General features: G+C 44.7%; 2 protein-coding genes across 4 annotated transcripts in view; one reads left to right on the top strand and one right to left on the bottom strand.

Moving 5' to 3' along the window:
• The window catches only part of LOC120562999, a gene marked incomplete in the record, with an annotated part of 504,869 nt that overhangs the window by 314,765 nt on the left and 167,632 nt on the right, over positions 1-22,472 (top strand).
• The window catches only part of trim33l (tripartite motif containing 33, like), a 37,127-nt gene that overhangs the window by 761 nt on the left and 13,894 nt on the right, over positions 1-22,472 (bottom strand). Inside the window, exons 5-16 of one of the 3 annotated variants that reach the window (XM_039807002.1) lie at positions 20,580-20,696; positions 15,886-16,000; positions 13,799-13,945; positions 13,367-13,478; positions 11,262-12,032; positions 8,082-9,293; positions 6,517-7,961; positions 5,328-5,542; positions 4,925-5,036; positions 4,493-4,549; positions 2,626-2,649; positions 2,253-2,360 (exon numbers count right to left, since the gene is read on the bottom strand). In XM_039807002.1, coding sequence (XP_039662936.1) covers positions 2,253-2,360; positions 2,626-2,649; positions 4,493-4,549; positions 4,925-5,036; positions 5,328-5,542; positions 6,517-7,961; positions 8,082-9,293; positions 11,262-12,032; positions 13,367-13,478; positions 13,799-13,945; positions 15,886-16,000; positions 20,580-20,696 — 4,435 coding nt within the window. Of the gene's footprint in view, positions 1-2,252; positions 2,361-2,625; positions 2,650-4,492; positions 4,550-4,924; positions 5,037-5,327; positions 5,543-6,516; positions 8,034-8,081; positions 9,294-11,261; positions 12,033-13,366; positions 13,479-13,798; positions 13,946-15,885; positions 16,001-20,579; positions 20,697-22,472 lie in introns of all 3 variants that reach the window. The other 2 variants (XM_039807001.1, XM_039807003.1) reach the window with 2 other exon arrangements.

Raw genomic sequence — 22,472 nt, forward strand, 5'->3', positions numbered from 1 at the left:
AATTTTTTTACTTCTGTAAAATGTTTTGTTTGAAGTATTTTGCTACATTTTAAATCCGTTACTATGTCAAATGTCCCCATCACCAAACTCCACCAGACTCCATGTAATAATCAGGACTTTTATCATCATAAAACATACTTAATTCAAAGTGGACAGAAACTAAATAAAACTACCAAAAGCCATCTTGGTTCATCTTTCCACTGTTCCAACAATCACCACTCTGGTTTGGTTGAAATAAACCCTTAATTCACCCATTTACATGTGGAGATATGCTGGCTCTAAACACGCTAAAAGTCCTGATTATTTACATGGAGTCTGGTGGAGATATCAGAATCAGAAATACTTTAATAATCCCAGGGGGAAATTGTTTTTACATCAACCTGACCATACATACACAAACATACAACATGACCATGGGGTAGACAGGACAGGAAGACAGGAAAAAAAATACAGCATAACATGAGGAGAGGTGAGGAGAAAAAGGCAACTCTCAGACTATGCCCCTGAACAGGAGTACAGTGTGGGAACAGGAAAAAACACCTCAGCAACATAAGCACATAACCAGTACAAGCACCAAGACAAGCCATGGGGTAGGGAGTGTTGGGGTGGAGGTAACCCATCACAGGTAAGCAGCAGTCCGGTCCTGCGCCACCCCGCCGGCGCTGGCACGGACCCGCACGCCTGACTGGGGGTCAAAGCGGCGAAGGCGGGGGACGGGCTGGGGGTGGTGATTGCATATCAGTTTATATGGAAGGGTTCGTGTATGTGTAGGCCTGTGTAGTCAAACCACGTCTAGCCCCGTAATCTCATTGTCTCAAGTCCGCATGAATGTTACCGCGATACACAGCAGGTTGCCATGGAGTCAACCTTGAACAGGATCCAGTCCGAGTCAACAATCAGCAGGTGTCAGTGGGAGTCGGGTAAGGGACGCAAGAGTGCGTCTCGCTGCAGTGCTACCAGGGTGGAGTGATTATTCAACACCGGCCTCGGCCAAGGCCAGCGCTGGTTCAGGGAGCCGAAAAGATAAGATTGGAATTTTTTTGTCTTAGGGCGAGAAGCAGCTTAGTCACACACTGCCTCCTCTGGAATGTCCCCTCTGGTCTCCGCATCGATCAAATTTCCATGCCAAAGCCGTGAGTTTCCCCATAATGTTGTCCAACCTGTCCAGAGCTGACAGTCTCTCCAAGATGGTATCCAATTTGTGGCTCACGGTGTTCATAGTCCCAATCTGAGTTCCGACAGCTCTGCCCACAGCTTCAACCATGACTGGAAGCCTTGTACTTTGCTTGGCTCCCGTCTTCTTCTTAATTTCTCGATAAACCAGGGCAATGCCTGAGCCAATCAGCAAAAGACCGGTTATCATGGTTCCGAATAGGTAGATATCTTCAATGTCCTCCACGGAAAGAACCGCCAGACACACGACCCGCCACCTCTCCCACGCGTCCATCGTGTAGCCGGCTACGAACGTCCCGGCAGGGCAGTCAGGTTCCCCCGAACCCGAGACTTCTCGTCGAGAATATGGTGTCAATTGCGCCGAGAGACCAGTTGATCAAATCCATAATTCTTGGTTTAGGAGCAGTGCAGAGACAGAGACTCTCGAAGAACACAGAGACAGAGACTAGACGAGAGAGCAAAGCAGGGTAGGCAACGGGAGGAGAGGGAGAAATGCGACGGCTCTATACACGCTAAAAGTCCTGATTATTTACATGGAGTCTGGTGGAGATATGCTGGCTCTATACACGCTAAAAGTCCTGATTATTTACATGGAGTCTGGTGGAGATATGCTGGCTCTATACACACTAAAAGTCCTGATTATTTACATGGAGTCTGGTGGAGATATGCTGGCTCTATATACACTAAAGTCCTGATTATTTACATGGAGTCTGGTGGAATATTGGCTCTATACACGCTAAAAGTCCTGATTATTTACATGGAGTCTGGTGGAGATATGCTGGCTCTATACACACTAAAAGTCCTGATTATTTACATGGAGTCTGGTGGAGTTTGGTGATGGTGATTTCGGGGCCGTTTCATGTTAAACTAAAAGGATCTTACTCTTTAACTAAAAGGTCTATCTCTGTAGGGATCCATCCCATAATGTTGTCAGACATTTAGAATAATAATCTGAGTCTGTCAGCAGCAACAACAGAACTTTTAGTGGACTCTGACTGATGCTGAACATTAGTCCTGTAGGGTTACATTACTGGGACGGTTTTCTAGACATTAACATGCGCGAGATGAAGTTGGTTTACCGGTGCAGCGTCTCTGAAGAGCCTCCGGACGTCAGACAGGAAGTCTGCAGCTGTCTGATAGGCAGGTGAGCCGCGAGTCAGACGATCCTTCATCCAGTCCAGGTGAGCCTGGAAACAACCAATCATCAATCAGCGATAGTGTGGCGGCTGTGAGCCGTCCAACAAAGAGCTGCCGCCAGCTGCTGACAGAGGCATAAACACACTGGGACACACGTAAAACACAACTAGTACTGCAGTTACCAAATGTAAAGGTACTTTGGGAGTTGTGCGTTAGTGCGTGTGTGTCTCTCTCTATGTTGGTGTGTGTGTGTGTATGTGAGTCATAATAGTTTGGCAAAGGACCAAAAATCAGGAAAATATACGGCACACCTACCACGACGTGGCGACCGCACCCTCCCTAAACACACACAACACACACACACACACACACACACACACACAGTGACATAATTTATACATACATATAATGAAATACAGTGCACAGTGCACATTGAAAACCTACCTATACTTTTAGGATAGATAGATAGATAGATAGATAGATAGATAGATAGATAGATACACACACACACACACACACACAACACACGCATACATACACACACTCTAGAATATTGTTTCTCAAATGGGGGTACGTGTACCCCAAGGGGTACTTTGCAGGACTGCAGGGGGTACGGGAGCGCTTTTGTCTAAGTTTTTATCGCTGTTTTTAAAGTTTTTGTCGCTTTTTGTCACTATTTTTGACCTGTTCTTGCCTCTTCAAGTTTTTGTCGCTTTTTTCAAAGTTTGTCTTCCTTCTTTCTACTAGTCTGTCCTTTTTACGAAGTTTTTGTCACCATTTTATATACATTTATATCACACGTCTTTTTGTACACTGTCGTAGCCACCTAGCTCAGGGTTATAACGCACCCTGTTACTCTGACGGTGCACAGAGAGAAAATCACCTATCATGTGTCTGCAACTTTACTTTGTTTGAAAAAACCTAATTTAGTGCTTAGTTGACGTTGTGATAAATGTCTTGAATTTCATTCATAATTGTCTTAAAATCTCTTAAATTTGAAATGGTGAAACCTGAAGAAACCCTGTTTCACACATCTTTTTAAATTCACCTTTTTAGGGTATTTACATAAAACTGATGCCCGTGTGTTTCATCTCAAAATGTTCAGAACAAACTCAGCTTTCTATAGATGGTTGAGCCCCAAATCTTCCCGAGAGCAACGTGTGAAGGGATAATTTGGCGCTAAAGCTGAAAACGTTGATGTTGGCGTTTTGAAATTTCTGAAATCTCTCGAGACAACAAACCTACACTCTTGTTTTGGTGTTTGAAATAAGTTCACAAAAGTCTTGGCTTCACAAATAAATGTCCGAAATTAAATTTTTGTCCTCAGGGTTGTTTGGTTTGTAAAAAACGATGAGAAATGTCACCGCAACGATGCAGAATCATCCACGTCTGCATCACGATGCATGCAGTGATTAATTTCAACAGCCAACTACTTATCACATTAAAGCTCCCATATTCTGCTCATTTTCAGGTTCATAATTGTATTTAGAGGTTGTACCAGAATAGGTTTACATGGTTTAATTATCAAAAAACACCATATATTTTTTGTACTGCACATTGCTGCAGCTCCTCTTTTCACCCTGTGTTCAGGTCTCTGTTTTAGCTACAGAGTGAGACATCTCCTCTTCTGTACTATCTTTGATTGCACTCGCACATGCTCAGTAGCTCAGATCGTAGATGATGTCAGCTAGCTCCATAGACAGTAAAAGAAAGGCTGTTTCTCCAACTCCAGTCAGTTCCAAGGCAGGATCAGCTGGGAGACTTCTTCTAAACCAGGGAGCACATGGAAGTAGTTCTTTTGGAGATTATGGTGAACTTGTGTGTTTTGCAGCAGTGCTTTGCCATTGAGAACGAGGTACGCTAGAATGCTAACTGTTGCGGTTAGCCAGCTCGTCTCGGCTAGTGCCGTAGAAAGCCGTGCAGATGTTGACCAGCTCACCCGGAGACTGAAGGCAGGACACATTCAGAAACCAGATCTCACTCAGAACACCATGGATGGATTTATTCAAAGTGTGTATGCGTGTGGAAGCACCAGAGACACAAAATAACTCCCCAAATCCAGAAAAAGCATTTTAAAAGGGCACTTTAAATAAATCATTCCCAGTGGCCTGTGCACTGGGAAGGACGAGTGTTTGAAAGAATGAACGTGTTTGTTGGAGAAGTGAGAGGAGAAGGAACTGACCTCAGAGAGTCGACTGCTGGCCTTCACCTTCAGGAGCAGCAACAGCTTCTCACATCTCTGAAACACAAACGGATGTCAATTCCCATGGCCTAATGGCAATAACCCAATTAAATAAGATGTGGGGAGGGGAATGACTGGAGGAGGAATATATGTGTAAGTACTGTGCAGTAGTTTCATTTATTTATGACATTAGGCCTTTTAGGGAAGTGCAACATACTCCTTTTTACTGTATTCTATGTACTGATGTGTGTGTGTTATGGGTTCGATAAATGTGCTGTAGATGTCTGGTTCAATGTTTGTGTTGTGGATTATGTGTCAATATGCCTGTACTGTACAACAAGTTGCCTCTTGGGAACATTAAAGTTTTCTAAGTCTAAGTTTACACTCCAGACAGTAAAGTCTTTCCTAAAAGACGCATGTGTGTCCTCTGACCCTCTGGTTGAGCAGACTGAGGCCGAGACTCGCAGGTCTCTGTGGGCGGTGGGACAGGAAGGGGTCCGAGGGGTCCGACAGGTCCTGGCACAGCGAGCATATCCAGTCCGACCTGCAACACAAACACACCATTTCAGATTCAGGCCCTCGCTACATTTAAAGGTCCCATAGTATGAAAATGTCACTTTATGAGGTTTTTTAACATTAATATGAGTTCCCCCAGCCTGCCTATGGTCCCCCAGTGGCTAGAAATGGTGATAGGTGTAAACCGAGCCCTGGGTATCCTGCTCTGCCTTTGAGAAAATGAAAGCTCAGATGGGCCAATCTGGAATCTTCTCCTCGTGACTTTAGTGACCTTTAGTCAGGAACAACCCTGTTGGCTGATTGGTCGTTTGGTTCTTACATGATGTCCGGACGGACCGGAGGAATGTGGCAGTCTTGGTGGAATCCGCGGCCGCAGGACATACAGATGATGGACGCGTTGGCCAATCGGCAGGCGGAGCAGGCGACCATCTGCACAGCCAGAGGCGAGCCGGGAGGCGAGCCGGGAGGCGAGCCGGGAGGCGACGGCATACCGAAGTCATCTGTGGAGTCATCTGTGAGGTCATCAGAGAGGGACTGTGACACAGCAGAGAGGAACACCCCGAGTCATGGTTAGTCTGCATTTTCAGTTCTTAACCGGTTTAAAGAAGTTATCTGACTGGAGCTAAAGTTAAATTCTTAAACACACAATCAAACAGGTACAATTTAAAGAAACACTTATGCAATCTATTTTTATTTTTTTATTTTACGACTTTATCCGCTTTTTTTTTTTGGCAGCGCTTCAGTAAGTTCAAGGAGTCCATATGTTTTCTTTTTGCCCAGCATGTTTCCTTAGATTAGGGTGGGCCCTAAATCATGGCTGTAGCCTGTCGCCGTCGTCCTGCTGCTACACCCTGCTACATCCTGCTACGCCATGCTACATCCTGCTACGTCCTGCTACACCCTGCAGTGCCCTGCTATACCCTGCTATGTCCTGCGTCCTGCAACGCCCTGCTATGTCCTGCTACGTCTTGCTACATCCTGCTACGTCCTGCTACACCCTGGAGAGCCCTGCTATGTCCTGCTACGCCCTGCAGTGCCCTTCTACGTCCTGCTACGTCCTGCTGCACCCTGGAGTGCCCTGCTATGTCCTGCTACGTCCTGCAGTGCTCTGCTACGTCCTGCTATGCCCTGCTACATCCTGCTATACCCTGCTACACTCTGCTACGTGCTCTGCCGTGAACTACTTCTACTATTTCTAGTCACTGTTCCATTATCTTTATCGTGACTATTATTGCCACTGTTCATCACATCCCCAACCGGCACCGTCAGAAACCGCCTACCAAGAGCCTGGGTCTGTCCCAGGTTTCTTCCTGAGAGGGAGTTTTTCCTCGCCACTGTCGCACTAAATGCTTGCTCTTGGGGGAATTACTGCAATTGTTGGGTCGTAAATTATAGAGTTTGGTCTACACCTACTCTATCTGTAAAGTGCCTCGAGATAACTCTTGTTATGATTTGATACTATAAATAAAATTGAATTAAATGTACTAAGTAACTTTGCAGCACTGTACCGGAGTCTCCTGGCTCATCTCTTCCAGGTAAATCTCATCATCAGCTTCGCCGGCGAGCAAACGAAAAGAAGGTAGGGGACGTTTGTGGCGCTGCGAAGGCACAGGCAGCCTGAACAGAGACACTCTGGGCTGCCATTGGCTCGAACTGCACTTGGACACTCCATCGTCTCCGTCCGATATTCCAGCTTCTCCGTCCGACACTACAGGTTCTTCAGCATCTCGATCTGACACTCCAGCGTCTCCGTCCGATATTTCAGGTTCAGCGTCTCTGTTCGACACTCCGGCGTCTGTCTCCGATGCTTCAGCTTCACTTTCCGTGACCTCAAGTGAAAGATCAAGCTCTTCTGCATCTCTGTCCGATACTACGGTGTCTCTGTCCGATACTACGGTGTCTCTGTCCGATTCTTCAGCGTCTCTGTCCGATACTACGGTGTCTCTGTCCGATACTACGGTGTCTCTGTCCGATACTACGGTGTCTCTGTCCGATACTACGGCGTCTCTGTCCGATACTACGGTGTCTCTGTCCGATACTTCAGCATCTCTGTCTGATACTATGGTGTCTCTGTCCGATACTACGGTGTCTCTGTCCGATTCTTCAGCATCTCTGTCCGATACTACGGTGTCTCTGTCCAATACTTCAGCATCTCTGTCTGATACTATGGTGTCTCTGTCCGATACAACGGTGTCTCTGTCCGATACTACGGTGTCTCTGTCCGATACTACGGTGTCTCTGTTCGATACTATGGTGTCTCTGTTCGATACTATGGTGTCTCTGTCCGATATTACGGTGTCTCTGTCCGATACTCCGGCGTTTGCTTCAGACACTCCAGCGTCTGTCTCCGATGCTTCAGCTGCAGGTTCTTCAGCTTCACTTTCCGTGACCTCAAGTGAAAGTTCAAGTTCATCAGCATCTCTGTCTGATACTACGGTGTCTCCGTCCGATACTACGGTGTCTCCGTCCGATACTACGGTGTCTCCGTCCGATACTACGGGGTGTCTGTCCGATGAGTCAGCGTCTCTGTCCGTTACTTTGGCATCTCTGTCAGAGCCTATTTCAGCATCTCTGTCCAATACTGCTTCAGCATCTCTGTCCGAGACCGCTTCAGCATCTCTGTCCGAGACCGCTTCAGCATCTCTGTCCGAGACCACTTCAGCATCTCTGTCCGAGACTACTTCAGCATCTCTGTCCGTTACTACTTCAGCATCTCTGTCAGAGACTGCTTCAGCATCTCTGTCTGAGACCATTTCAGCATCTCTGTCTGAGACCATTTCAGCATCTCTGTCTGAGACCATTTCAGCATCTCTGTCTGAGACCATTTCAGCATCTCTGTCCGTTACTACTTCAGCATCTCTGTCAGAGACTGCTTCAGCATCTCTGTCTGAGACCATTTCAGCATCTCTGTCCGTTACTACTTCAGCATCTCTGTCAGAGACTGCTTCAGCATCTCTGTCTGAGATCATTTCAGCATCTCTGTCTGAGACCATTTCAGCATCTCTGTCTGAGACCATTTCAGCATCTCTGTCCGTTACTACTTCAGCATCTCTGTCCGAGACTGCTTCAGCATCTCTGTCTGAGACCATTTCAGCATCTCTGTCCGTTACTACTTCAGCATCTCTGTCAGAGACTGCTTCAGCATCTCTGTCTGAGACTATTTCAGCATCTCTGTCTGAGACTATTTCAGCATCTCTGTCCGCGACTACTTCAGCATCTCTTTCCGAGACTACTTCAGCATCTCTGTCCGAGACTACTTCAGCATCTCTGTCCGAGACCATTTCAGCATCTCTGTCCGAGACCGCTTCAGCATCTCTGTCCGAGACCGCTTCAGCATCTCTGTCCGAGACCGCTTCAGCATCTCTGGCCGAGACCGCTTCAGCATCTCTGTCCAAGACCGTTTCAGCATCTCTGTCCAAGACCGTTTCAGCATCTCTGTCCAAGACCGTTTCAGCATCTCTGTCCGAGACCGCTTCAGCATCTCTGTCCGAGACCGCTTCAGCATCTCTGTCCGAGACCACTTCAGCATCTCTGTCCGTTACTACTTCAGCATCTCTGTCTGAGACTGCTTCAGCATCTCTGTCCGAGACTACTTCAGCATCTCTTTCTGAGACTATTTCAGCATCTCTGTCCGTTACTACTTCAGCATCTCTGTCCGAGACTACTTCAGCATCTCTGTCCGAGACTACTTCAGCATCTCTGTCCGAGACTACTTCAGCATCTCTGTCCGAGACTACTTCAGCATCTCTGTCCGAGACTACTTCAGCATCTCTGTCCGAGACTACTTCAGCATCTCTGTCCGAGACTACTTCAGCATCTCTGTCCGAGACCATTTCAGCATCTCTGTCCGAGACTTCAGTGTCTCTGTCCAATGCTTCTCGTTCTTCTGCGTATCTGTCCGATGCATCAGCTGCAGACGGTTCTCCTGCAGGCGACAGTTCTTCGGACATGGTGGAGGTGGGTTCGTTCTCTGCAGGTTCCTGCTGCCTCGGGGCGAACTGCTGCACGCCACCGTCGCAGGCGGAGTCCGCCACGGCCCTCACCACCGGATTGTTCTGCTGCTGCTGTTGTTTGGGAGAAGAGGGCCGAGGGTCGATATCCGGGCGGAGACGCTGCTCGCAGGACGGTGACGCAGCGTGGCTGGTTGAAGAGGAGTTTACTTCTTTCAGACGTTGATGCTGTTCTTCCAGCGTTTGGCGTGGCACCGCCGTGGGACTCGGCACGACAGAGATCTGGTTTCCAGTAATGGGGGCGGGGACCGGAGTCAACTGTCCTGGGGTTGAAACTGCAAAGATTAAACAATTTAGATTAAATTCTGGATCCTGCCATCGATTTCAACACAATCAGTTCAAATCATACAACCACAATCATTTCTATCCACTCACAAAAAGAAACTACTATATGACTTTATTACTGAGCTCTTTCAGCCATTCAAACTAAAAACTAATTACTTTTTTAAAAAGCCATCTACTTTTTAAAAAAAAAAAAAAAAAAAAAAAAAAAAAAAAAAAAAAAAAAAAAAAAAAAAAAAAATCAAAAAAACAAGACAACGTCCTCAAATGTCTCGTTTTATCCACAACTATACATTAGATATTCAGTTTCCTGTCCCAGAGGAGAGAAGACACTAGAACATATTCACATTTAACAAGCTGACATCACACAAGTTTACCTGGTTTTAAATTTTTTTTAAAAGAGACTCAAACTGTATAACAGATTATCTAAATAGATGGAGATTCATTATAAAGTTGACTAATTAGGCCTGTCACAATAACGAATTTTGCTGGACGATAAATTGTCCCAGAATTTATTGCGATAAACAATAATGTCATTCTGAGACCATTTCCATCTAATATAATGATAATGGCATAATAATAATGCAGGTACACCTTTTCAAAAATCAATACACTTTTATTTCTAAACAATATTTAACACTGGAACTGGAAGACATTTTAAAAATCCCCAATAAAATAACAAAACATCCAAAAACAAATAAATAAAATGGACTTTCAGTCTCCGTTAACAAAAATGCACTGGAATATAAACCAAACACAATCAAAAACTATAAATAAAATGGAAATCCTTCCAGCCGCGATAATTTCCATCTAAAAATCATCAAGCTCATTTTTATTTATCATGCGATTTAATTGATTTATTGCATATTGCGACGAGCCTATGACTAATCAATTCATCTTTGCAGCTCTAGACTTTATGTACGTTTTTATGTAAGTATGTAAGGAAGGAAGGAAGGAAGGAAAGAAGACAGAGGAATGAAGTAAGAAGGGATGAAGGGAAGGAAAGAAAATGCAGAGAAGATATTCAGTTTCCTGTCCCAGAGGAGAGAAGAAACTAGAAAATATTCACATTTAACAAACTGACATCACACAAGTTTTTACATGAAAAAAATGACTCAAACTGATTAATGGATTATCAGAATAACTGGAGATTAATTTAAAAGTTGACAACTAATAATAATAATAATAATAATAATAATATTAATAATAATAATAATAATAATAAAAATGGAAATATTCTCTAGTTGCAGCCCTACCTGGGACGATAGTTCCCATCAGGCTCTTCTGTGGTTCGGGGCTGGTGTTTCCCGGCGCCATCTGCCTGAGCGGCCGCGCGGTCAATTAAATCGCATGATAAATAAAAATTAGGTTGATAATTTTTTAGATGGAAATTATTGCGGCCGGAAAAATTTCCATTTTATTTATAGTTTTTGATTGTGTTTGGTTTATATTCCAGTGCATTTTTTTGTTAACGGAGACTGAAAGTCCATTTTATTTATTTGTTTTTGGATGTTTTGTTCATTTATTGGGGATTTTTAAAATGTCTTCCAGTTCCAGTGTTAAATATTGTTTAGAAATAAAAGTTTATTGATTTTTGAAAAGGTGTACCTGCATTATTATTATGCCATTATCATTATATTAGATGGAAATGGTCTCAGAACGACAATATTATCGTTTATCGCAATAAATTCTGGGACAATTTATCGTCCAGCAAAATTCGTTATCTATTAATCAGTAAGAGCCTTTTTTATGTGATGTCAGCTTGTTAAATGTGAATACTGTTCTAGTTTCTTCTCTCCTCTGGGACAGGAAACTGAATATCTTTGAGTTGGGGACAAAACGAGACATTTGAGGACGTTTTCTTGTTTTTTTGGGGGAAAAGCTGATCTACAAATCTACAAAGTTGACAACTAATAACAATATATAATAATAATGGAAATATTCTCTAGTTGCAACCCTACCTGGGACGATAGTTCCCATCAGGCTCTTCTGTGGTTCGGGGCCGGTGTTTCCTGGTGCTATCTGCCTGAGCGGCCGCGCGGCCGGCAGCGTGGCCGGCAGTGCGGCCGGCAGCAGCGCGAAGCAGGACACCTGGTACGCGCTCTGAGTGTTGCTCAGCAGCACGGCGGCAGTGGCCGGTTGCTGAGCAACCAGAGACTGTTGGACGAGTTCGAGGACGGCGAAGCGGGGACGCTGGCTGTTCTCGGAGTCAGAAACTGTCTGTCTGTGTTTCTTCGGATGCCGGACCGTTTGAGTGACGCTCGCTGTCATGAGAGCTTTGGAATGATTGGAAGATGTAGGAGGAAGACTCTGTTGATTGGACGAGGACTTCCAGGAAGTAGCGGGACAGTTGGGAGGAACAGGTGAGTCTGTGTTCGCGGTTCTCAGAGGCGGAGTCACGAACTGATCGGAGATCGTCTTCTGGGATGGAGCCAGATGGTCTGGAGGGGGCGGGACTAAAGACGGAGAAGAGGAAGTGGATAGAAACGTCTGGCTGGGACAGGACGTCGATGTCGTGGAGGAACATTTAGCCGGAGGCGAGATGAGAGTCCTGGTTTGGGGGGAGGGTCCACCGAGGGGGGGCGGACAGGGAGAGGAAGAGGAGGGAGAGGCGAGAGAGGGAGAGGAAGGGGAGGGAGAGGCGAGGGAGGGAGAGGAAGAGGAGGATGATGGAGCGTTCTGATTGGAGGTATTTGAGACGGAGAAAGGGACCCAATTAACGTTGAGTCGACCTGGAAACAGAAACACACAAGAAACTCTTCAACATCCAGACATCTGTAGAGTAAAAACAAAGCTGCATTCTCTCTGAATTCCTGCAGGGGGAGACTCCTTAAACCTGCATTATATCTGAATACCTGCAGGGGGAGACTCCTTAAACCTGCATTATATCTGAATTCCAGCAGGGGGAGACTCCTTAAACCTGTATTATATCTGCATTCCAGCAGGGGGAGACTCCTTAAACCTGCATTATATCTGAATTCCAGCAGGGGGAGACCCCTTAAACCTGCATTATATCTCAATACCTGCAGGGGGAGACTCCTTAAACCTGCATTATATCTGAATTCCAGCAGGGGGAGACTCCTTAAACCTGTATTATATCTGCATTCCAGCAGGGGAGACTCCTTAAACCTGCATTATATCTGAATTCCAGCAGGGGGAGACCCCTTAAACCTGCATTATATCTGAATACCTGCAGGGGGAGACTCCTTAAACCTGCATTATATCTGAATTCCAGCAGGGGGAGACTCCTTAAACCTGCATTATATCTGAATTCCAGCTGATCTGCATGATCAGTCATGCGCAGATGTTTTACAGAGGACACGAAACTCCTGTCTGTTCCACGCTTCCGGTCGTAGCTGTAGCGGTCTGCCGTTAGCCTCCACCGGAAAGCTAACGTTACTTTAGCTAACACCTAATTCGGCTAACCGCTAGCTGAGACGGCATGTAATAACTTTAAAAGACCCTCAAAATAAAACCTGAAAATAATCGTTAAAATATATAACAGCTGTTATGTCAGTTTTACTTTAAAATACAATCAATCATTACTTGTCTTTGGTATTACTGTAAAGTCTGAATGTAGCTGTAGCCTGCTTTTCCCAGTGTTTAGTTTGAGTTAACGTTATTTTAGACTGAATCAAGCTGTCAGCTAGCGGTTAGCCAAATTAGCTGTTAGCTAAACTAACGTTAGCTTCCCGGTGGAGGATAACGTGGAACAGATCGTGCAGTATCGTAAATCCTCATAAAACAGGATTATCATCTTGCACATGCGCATGACGGATCGTGCAGGCAGCACAGATTGTGTACCGACAGGGGGGAGACTCCTTAAAGCTGCATTCACTCTAGCTTCCAGCAGGGGGAGACTCCACTGGCTCCAAACAGAAGTCTGTGAGAAAATGAGCCTACTTCTCTCTTCATTTATTACCTCAGTAAACATTTTCGTAATGAGTTTATGGTCTCAATCTCTAGTTTTAAGTCTTCTTTAGTTTTCTACCCAGAAGTTATTGGAAAGAAACACTTTTGATTGGGTCTATGAACATGGAAACAAACCAGTAATATCTCAGCTTACCAAAGTTCAAAATGGCCTCCAGTGACACCTTGTCAGTGCTGACCCAGAGCTGGGACATACGCTGAGGAGGAGACAGGTTCAGATTGTGGAAAGCCTTCACATGAGACTTGATCTGCACACAGAAGGAGGGAAAACCAAGAAAGTTTAGGAGGGAAATCCAAGACTTTTCTTCAAGTTTTTTTATTAGTGTCTATGTACAGTTAAGTAATGATTATTCTATTTTTTTATATATTGTGTAGCCTGTTGTACTTGAATAGATGTATAATTTGTACTGGCACTATCTTGCACTATGATACCATTGCACCTTTCTGCATTATAAAAAACGTCAACCTACAACAACAAATGTCGTTAGCAAAAATGCTACGTTGAAAAAAAGTGCCGGAAAAAAAAGCATGAAAAGTGTTAGAAACATCTGCCGGTTTAAACACGTACCTGAACATTGTAGGCAGTCAGGGTCGACACGTCGTTACTTTTTCGGGCATTTTCGGTGAATTTAGCGACCGAATCTTGATCCTTCAGCAGCTGCTTCAACTTGTTCATCTTTGTCTGAATCAGCTGGGTCTCCGTTTCACAAACCGTCTGCAAAGAGACACAAACACAGTCACAAACAGAGACGCAAACAGAGACACAAACAGAGTCGCAAACACAGTCGCAAACAGAGACACAAACAGAGACACAAACAGAGACACAAACAGAGACACAAACAGAGACACAAACACAGTCACAGACACAAACAGAGACACAAACAGAGACACAAACAGAGACACAAACAGAGACACAAACACAGTCACAAACACAGTCACAAACACAGTCACAAACACAGTCACAAACACAGTCACAAACACAAACACAGTCACAAACACAAACACAGTCACAAACACAAACAGAGACACAAACACAAACAGAGACACAAACACAGTCACAAACACAGTCACAAACACAAACAGAGACACAAACACAAACAGAGACACAAACACAAACACAGTCACAAACACAGTCACAAACACAGTCACAAACACAGTCACAAACACAGTCACAAACACAGTCACAAACACAGTCACAAACACAAACACAGTCACAAACACAGTCACAAACACAGTCACAAACACAGTCACAAACACAGTCACAAACACAGTCACAAACACAGTCACAAACACAGTCACAAACACAGTCACAAACACAGTCACAAACACAGTCACAAACACAGTCACAAACACAGTCACAAACACAGTCACAAACACAGTCACAAACAGAGTCACAAACACAGTCACAGTCACAAACAGAGTCACAAACACAGTCACAGACACAAACAGAGACACAAACAGAGACACAAACAGAGACACAAACAGAGACACAAACAGAGACACAAACACAGACACAAACACAGACACAAACACAGACACAAACACAGACACAAACACAGACACAAACAGTCACAAACACAGACACAAACACAGTCACAAACACAGTCACAAACACAGTCACAAACACAAACAGAGACGCAGACACAGACGCAAACACAGACACAAACACAGACACAAACACAGACACAAACACAGACACAAACACAGTCACAAACACAGACACAAACACAGACACAAACACAGACACAAACACAGTCACAAACACAGTCACAAACACAGTCACAAACACAGTCACAAACACAGTCACAAACACAGTCACAAACACAGTCACAAACACAGTCACAAACACAGACACAAACACAGACACAAACACAGACACAAACACAGACACAAACACAGACACAAACACAGACACAAACACAGTCACAAACAGTCACAAACAGTCACAAACACAGTCACAAACACAGTCACAAACACAGTCACAAACAGAGACGCAAACAGAGACGCAAACAGAGACGCAAACAGAGACGCAAACAGAGACACAGACACAGACACAGACACAGACACAAACACAAACACAGACACAAACAGACACAAACACAGACACAAACACAGACACAAACACAGACACAAACACAGACACAAACACAGACACAAACACAGACACAGACACAGACACAAACACAGACAGACACAAACACAGACACAAACAGACACAAACACAGACACAAACACAGACACAAACACAGACACAAACAGAGACGCAAACAGAGACGCAAACAGAGACGCAAACAGAGACACAGACACAAACACAGACACAAACAGAGACACAAACCGCCTGCAAAGAGACACAAACAAATTTGGCTAGCCGGCTCAACTGCAACCAAGAAAATGATAGCTCAACTCTGGCCCCCCCCACACTCCCCCACTCGCTCTGTATAAAACAGTGGTTGGCATATTTTCTAGACATAGTTATGCTTGAGCTCTCTACAGCAAGGACTAACAAAGCCAAGTCATCAACTATCAGCCTATGGGAAAGTGCAGCAGCACAAATATCCATAGACAGTATATAAACGGGACACAAACATCTCACATACTGTTTTTGCTACTGAATAACATGTTAGTTCGGAGTTTCGGACACAAGCTGTATGTTACCTTAACATTTTTCAAAATGTCTTCCATCCTCGTTTTGATTTGTTGAGTCAGGAACAAGTACGAGCGCTGCAGCTCAGACGACAGATTGGCCTCGCTGTCAGCGATATCCCGCAGCCTGAAACACAACAACAAGGCGGGGCTTTTATTCTGAAATCCTAGACCGAAAAAAATAAGACTTTTGGTTTCACTTCTGTTAAAATGAACATGCTGCGGAGGGATCATCCATCCCAACATTTAGTCTAGTAAATACAGAGGGAGAAGAGATGTAAAAGTGCCCATATTATGAAAAACATCAGTTTGTGTTTCAGTGATGTGAGAAGCTGTTGCTTCTCCTGTGCTAACCACTTTAGCTAATACTACATCAGCTAGCTAGCTGTTTCTCCAACTTCGGTCTTAGCCGGGAGACTTCTTCTAAACGAGGGCGCACTTCCAACTTTGCGTAGAATACCTGCAGAACGGGGGACGTGGAGGTAGTTCTATTTATATTATACAATTTATTTTGTAGATTATGGTGAACTTGTGTGTGTTGTAGCAGTGTTTTGCCATTGAAACGAGGTGGCTAAGTGCTAACCGCTAGCAGCGCTAGCTTCATGCTAGTAGTCCTTACCTAGCTACTGAGCATGTGCGACTGCCAACAAAGATGGAACAGAAGTGAGAGGTCTCACTCTGTAGCTAAAACAGATAGCTCAACACACAGGGTGAAAAGCGGAGCTGCAGCAATGTGCAGTACAACAAAAATATGGTGTTTTTTGATAATTAAACCATGTAAACCTATTCTGGTACAACCTCAAAATACAATTATGAACCTGAAAATGAGAATATGAGCACTTTAAGCTTCAGAAATAAACAGTAGACTTGACTTTGTGTTGAGTGACAAAAAGCATAAAAAAAAAAAAAGGACAAAATGACGAAAAAAACAAAAGGGACGGAAACGTTGCGAAAGTTTCAAAGGCGTCACGACAAAAGGCAAAAAAAAACACGTCATAAACGACAAGGTGTTGAGAAAAAAAAAAAGCAAGAAAAAGGTTGGAAAAGGGCGAGAAATTGTCCAAAAAGCGACCAAAACGTTTTTAAAAGTGACTTGAAAAAGCATTCAGATATAAAGTCGTCGACTGACTGTCTCTCTCTCTCTCCCGTGTGTTTTCAGTTGTTTGATATTCATCGGTTAAAAAAAACTGTGTTGAGAATTAACAGAAAAACTAACCACTAATAAAGTGAACCTGGACGAAAAATATGGACGTTATGAAACAATGTAATCAGCTTCAAAACATCCACAACTCCCCAAACACTCAACAATAATCATTCATCCTTTTGTTTCATATTTTAAAAAGGCAGTTTTTTAAGCTTAATTGACCTTAAAGCGCCCATATTATGCTCATTTTCAGGTTCATAACTGTATTTTAAGGTTTTACCAGAATAGGTTTACATGGTTTAATTATCAAAAAACACCATATGTTTGTTGTACTGCACAGCTCTCTCTCACTGCTGCAGATCCTCTTTTCACCTGGTTTCTGTTTTAGCTACAGAGTGAGACCTCTTTTCATCTTCTTCTTCTGTACTATCTTTGATTGCACTCGCACATGCTCAGTAGCTCAGATGTAGCTCATGTCAGCTAGCTAACTCTAGAGACAGTAAAAGAAAGCCTGTTTCTCCAACTTCGGTCAGTTCCAAGGCAGGATCAGCTGGGAGACTTCTAAATGAGGGCGCACATGGAAGAAGTTCTTTTGTAGATTATGGTGAACTTGTGTGTGTTGTAGCAGTGCTTTGCTATTGAGAACGACGTAGCATGCTAGCGTTAGCGTTAGCCGGGTAACGCTAGCATTAGCCGGCTAACGCTACGAGCTAACGGTTGTGGTTAGCCAGCTCATTTCGGACTGTGACGTCACAGTCCGAGGCCGATGTTGACCAGCTCACCAGGAGACTGAAGGCAGGACACATTCAGAAACCAGATCTCACTCAGAACACCATGGATGGATTTATTTCAAAGTGTGTATGTGTGTGGAAGCACCAGAGACACAAAAGAACACCCCAAATCACCAGAAAAAGTGATTTTTTCATAATATGGGCACTTTAACTGAACAGCTTCGGAGTCATTGAAATGGTTATGTGACTTTTTTCGGGTTGAATGGAGGTCGTCTCGCTCCCCCCTAGCGCCTGTGAGCGGAAAAACCACCCTCGCAACTTTGGGCCGGCGAGCCTGCGGCCTCAGCGTCAGGAAGTATGGCGTGATATCAGGTCTCGCCATTTAACGCTTAGTTCACGGCACTGCACACGTACGCCCATTCAGGAACCGGCTAACAAGGTAGCGATGGAGTTTTCCACACTATCGTCATGGCTGAGCCGGCAAAAAGAAGCAGAAAGCTCGGAAAGCATCGTCGGAGGAACAGAGGGAGAGGAAACGGCAGACAGACCGAGAGAGGAGTCTGACACTGATGAAACTAAAATATATGTCCGCGAACCAAGGCCAGATTTATAGGCGCGGACCTTATCGCCAGCTGCACTTTGTCAACTTCTCTTCAAAAGTATGAAAAAGTCCCAGAACGAGGTCTCAGAACATTCACGCAGAGTCAGAGTCAGATGTGAGAAAGAAGTTTTAATGTGCACGAAAAAGATAATGCAGAAAAACCCAGAGCAATTCTACTCAGGACTGCACGAGGGGGGAGAGTCTATGTAGTCTACATTGAAAGCTCCTATCTATAATCACATTGATACACGTTGTATATGTCCCCATAATTCAATTAAAAACCAGATTTATCATATTTTGCCACAACATTACAAGTAAACATAGGAGCTGCCAAATATCTATTCTGAAGCCGTAGGGGAGCTCTATAGAGAAACCTGTAGGGGGGGGCTCTATAGAGAAACCTGTAGGGGGGGGCTCTATAGAGAAACCTGTAGGGGGGCTCTATAGAGAAACCTGTAGGGGGGCTCTATAGAGAAACCTGTAGGGGGAGCTATAGAGAACCTGTAGGGGAGCTCTATAGAGAAACCTGTGGGGGGGCTCTATAGAGAAACCTGTAGGGGGCTCTATAGAGAAACCTGTAGGGGGCTCTATAGAGAAACCTGTAGGGGGGCTCTATAGAGAAACCTGTAGGGGGGCTCTATAGAGAAACCTGTAGGGGGGCTCTATAGAGAAACCTGTAGGGGGAGCTATAGAGAAACCTGTAGGGGAGCTCTATAGAGAAACCTGTAGGGGGGCTCTATAGAGAAACCTGTAGGGGGGCTCTATAGAGAAACCTGTAGGGGAGCTCTATAGGGGGCCTTATAGAGAAACCTGTAGGGGGCTCTATAGAGAAACCTGTAGGGGGAGCTCTATAGAGAAACCTGTAGGGGGGCTCTATAGAGAAACCTGTAGGGGAGCTCTATAGGGGGGGGCTCTATAGAGAAACCTGTAGGGGGGGGCTCTATAGAGAAACCTGTAGGGGGGAGCTATAGAGAAACCTGTAGGGGGCTCTATAGAGAAACCTGTGGGGGGCTCTATAGAGAACCTGTAGGGGGAGCTCTATAGAGAAACCTGTTAGGGGAGCTCTAGGGGGGCTCTATAGAGAAACCTGTAGGGGGGAGCTATGCAGAGAAACCTGTAGGGGGCTCTATAGAGAAACCTGTAGGGGGGCTCTATAGAGAAACCCTGGGGGGGCTCTATAGAGAAACCTTTAGGGGAGCCTCTATAGAGAAACCTGTGGGGGCTCTATAGAGAAACCTGTAGGGGGAGCTATAGAGAAACCTGTAGGGGAGTTCTATAGAGAAACCTGTAGGGGGCTCTATAGAGAAACCTGTAGGGGGCTCTATAGAGAAACCTGTAGGGGAGCTCTATAGAGAAACACATGTAGGGGGAGCTATAGAGAAACCTGTAGGGGGGCTCTATAGAGAAACCTGTAGGGGGAGCTATAGAGAAACCTGTAGGGGAGCTCTATAGAGAAACCTGTAGGGGGGCTCTATAGAGAAACCTGGGGGAGCGACAGAGAAACCTGTAGGGGGCTCTATAGAGAAACCTGTAGGGTGAGCTCTATAGAGAAACCTGTAGGGGGCTCTATAGAGAAACCTGTAGGGGGCTCTATAGAGAAACCTGTGAGGGGGGCTCTATAGAGAAACCTGTAGGGGGGCTCTATAGAGAAACCTGTGGGGGGCTCTATAGAGAAACCTGTAGGGGGGCTATAGGGGGGCTCTATAGAGAAACCTGTAGGGGGGCTCTATAGGGGGGCTCTATAGAGAAAACCTGTAGGGGCTCTATAGAGAAACCTGTAGGGGGCTCTATAGGGGGGCTCTATAGAGAAACCTGTAGGGGGCTCTATAGAGAAACCTGTAGGGGGAGCTCTATAGAGAAACCTGTGAGGGGGGCTCTATAGAGAAACCTGTAGGGGGGCTCTATGGGGGGGCTCTATAGAGAAACCTGTGAGGGGGCTCTATAGAGAAACCTCGTAGGGGGGCTCTATAGGGGGCTCTATAGAGAAACCTGTAGGGGGCTCTATAGAGAAACCTGTAGGGGAGCTCTATAGAGAAACCTGTGGGGGGCTCTATAGAGAAACCTGTAGGGGGGGGGCTCTATAGGGGGGGCTCTATAGAGAAACCTGTAGGGGGGCTCTATAGAGAAACCTGCCAGCAAAAAGCCAGAAAACAGCCTAGAAATGGCCAAAACTGCATAGCGCCCCTATAATACTTATATTGGATGTTTCCCTGTTTGTTTCCGTTGGTACCTGGTCTCCATGTCCTGCAGACTCTTCCACGCGTTGTCTCGCTGTTCTCTGATTGGCCGAACACAATCCTTCAGCTCCTTCTTCAAACTGTCCAACGCTTCACTGACAAACTGATACCTGAGAGGAAGAGAGACAGAAAGGGTACAAAGTTACAGTGAAACTAATCAACAGTGTAAAAAATAAAATAAAATAATAATTAAAAAAAAAAACAGTGTAGAATATCAGCTATATTATAGTTAAGTTATATATTTGTGCACGTTGCAAAAGAAGCTGTGTGCAGTCATTGAGGAAGTGGTTCAAGGAAATGTCTCTGACGTACAGAAGGTTAAACTTAACCCTTTAACTATAGTTTAAGCCTTTTATGGTATAAGAGTGCATTGTGTACCAGACAGATGAGCAGAAGAACAGGAAATGCAGTTAACGTTACAAGAACAGACGAGGAAGTTGCATCACACAGAGACCCCTGTGTGTGTGTGTGTGTGTGTGTGTGTGTGTGTGTGTGTGTGTGTGTGTGTGTGTGTGTGTGTGTGTGTGTGTGTGTGTGTGTGAGAGATAATAGTTTCTGTCTAAAAACTAGGAGACACCCCCTGCAAGGAGTAGGGTTGGGTACCGACCGAATCACGTCGATACTACAGAGTATTTGTTCACATAAAATCAAACAGTACCAAATTTCGGTACCTGAGAGTAAGCGCAAGCTTATCTGTCGTCTGTCTGCATTTTGGCAGAAAGCAGAGCTCAGAGACAGACAGACAGACAGACAGAGACACACGCACGCACAACTACACAGGCTCTGCAGTTTTGTTGAAGTCACAGTGAGTCACGGTGATACCTATGAAGTGGTTTCAAGTGTGGTTACAGTTTTTCATAACTTCACGCAGACAGCGTTTATAGTGTTCGTTTACTGGTAGAGAGAATAGACTCAGGATTCAAAATAAGACTCAAGATTGGTCCAGTTAAAGTTAATAACAAGCTTTAGTGAATGATATTGCAAAATACAATAAACTTGTGCACAAGGATCAGATTACTTCCAGACAAAACAGCCTATCGCTACAACCTAGCAAACAGACAGAGAGTCCCCCAGCATCTGATGCCGGCTAACCCAGAACCTTCACTTTTTATCCATTTTCTCCGCTTCATCTGTGGTGCTGTTATCAGTTGGACGTAGTCCCGATCTTCTGGCTCCAGCCGGCTCCTTAACGATATGTAACACACCGTATGAAAACATGACCTCGACTTCTCTCAGTCTCAGCTCAAATGAGACAAGTGGCTATTGTTGGACCGTAACATCTGTTTGTTTTTAATCTCCTGCAAACTTAAGGAGTTTTCATGAGAACCAGGTCATTCCCATACTTTGTTTCACAAATCACGCGCTTGCAAAACTCTGACCATTGTTGCTTCTCCCTCTTCATCTGTGAAAGGAATCCTCTTTTTGGTTAAAGTTTTAATTATCTTTGTTGAGCAAATGCTGCATCTTCAATTTTAATAAGTCATATCACTTCCCAAGACCAGATGGCTTCCTCGTGGCCCAGAAGAACAGAGAGAGAGAGAGAATGTCAGGTCATGAAATCTGAGGCCTTACACTATACTCTTAAAGTGATGGTTCGGAGTAATTCACCCTAGGGTTCTTTGCACCATGATCTCGAGCCAAACACCCCCCCAGAAGCTTTTTTCACCTGGGTCTAACATTGGGAGAGTTAGCTAGAGTAGCGTTATCAGCTGAATAGCTTAGCGCAGGGGCTAATGGATCCAAGAGTGTATCTCGTAAATTACCCCACTAATAATGCCCGAAATGATACCAAACGTCTACAAGTAGTACATATAGGTTATGCTCTCATAAAATGATGGATTGGAAAGTTTGTAAGTACACCAGAAGTTTATGAACACTTGCATGCT

Source organism: Perca fluviatilis, chromosome 7 (genome assembly GCF_010015445.1).
Source record: "Perca fluviatilis chromosome 7, GENO_Pfluv_1.0, whole genome shotgun sequence".
Classification (NCBI taxonomy): Eukaryota; Metazoa; Chordata; class Actinopteri; order Perciformes; family Percidae; genus Perca; species Perca fluviatilis.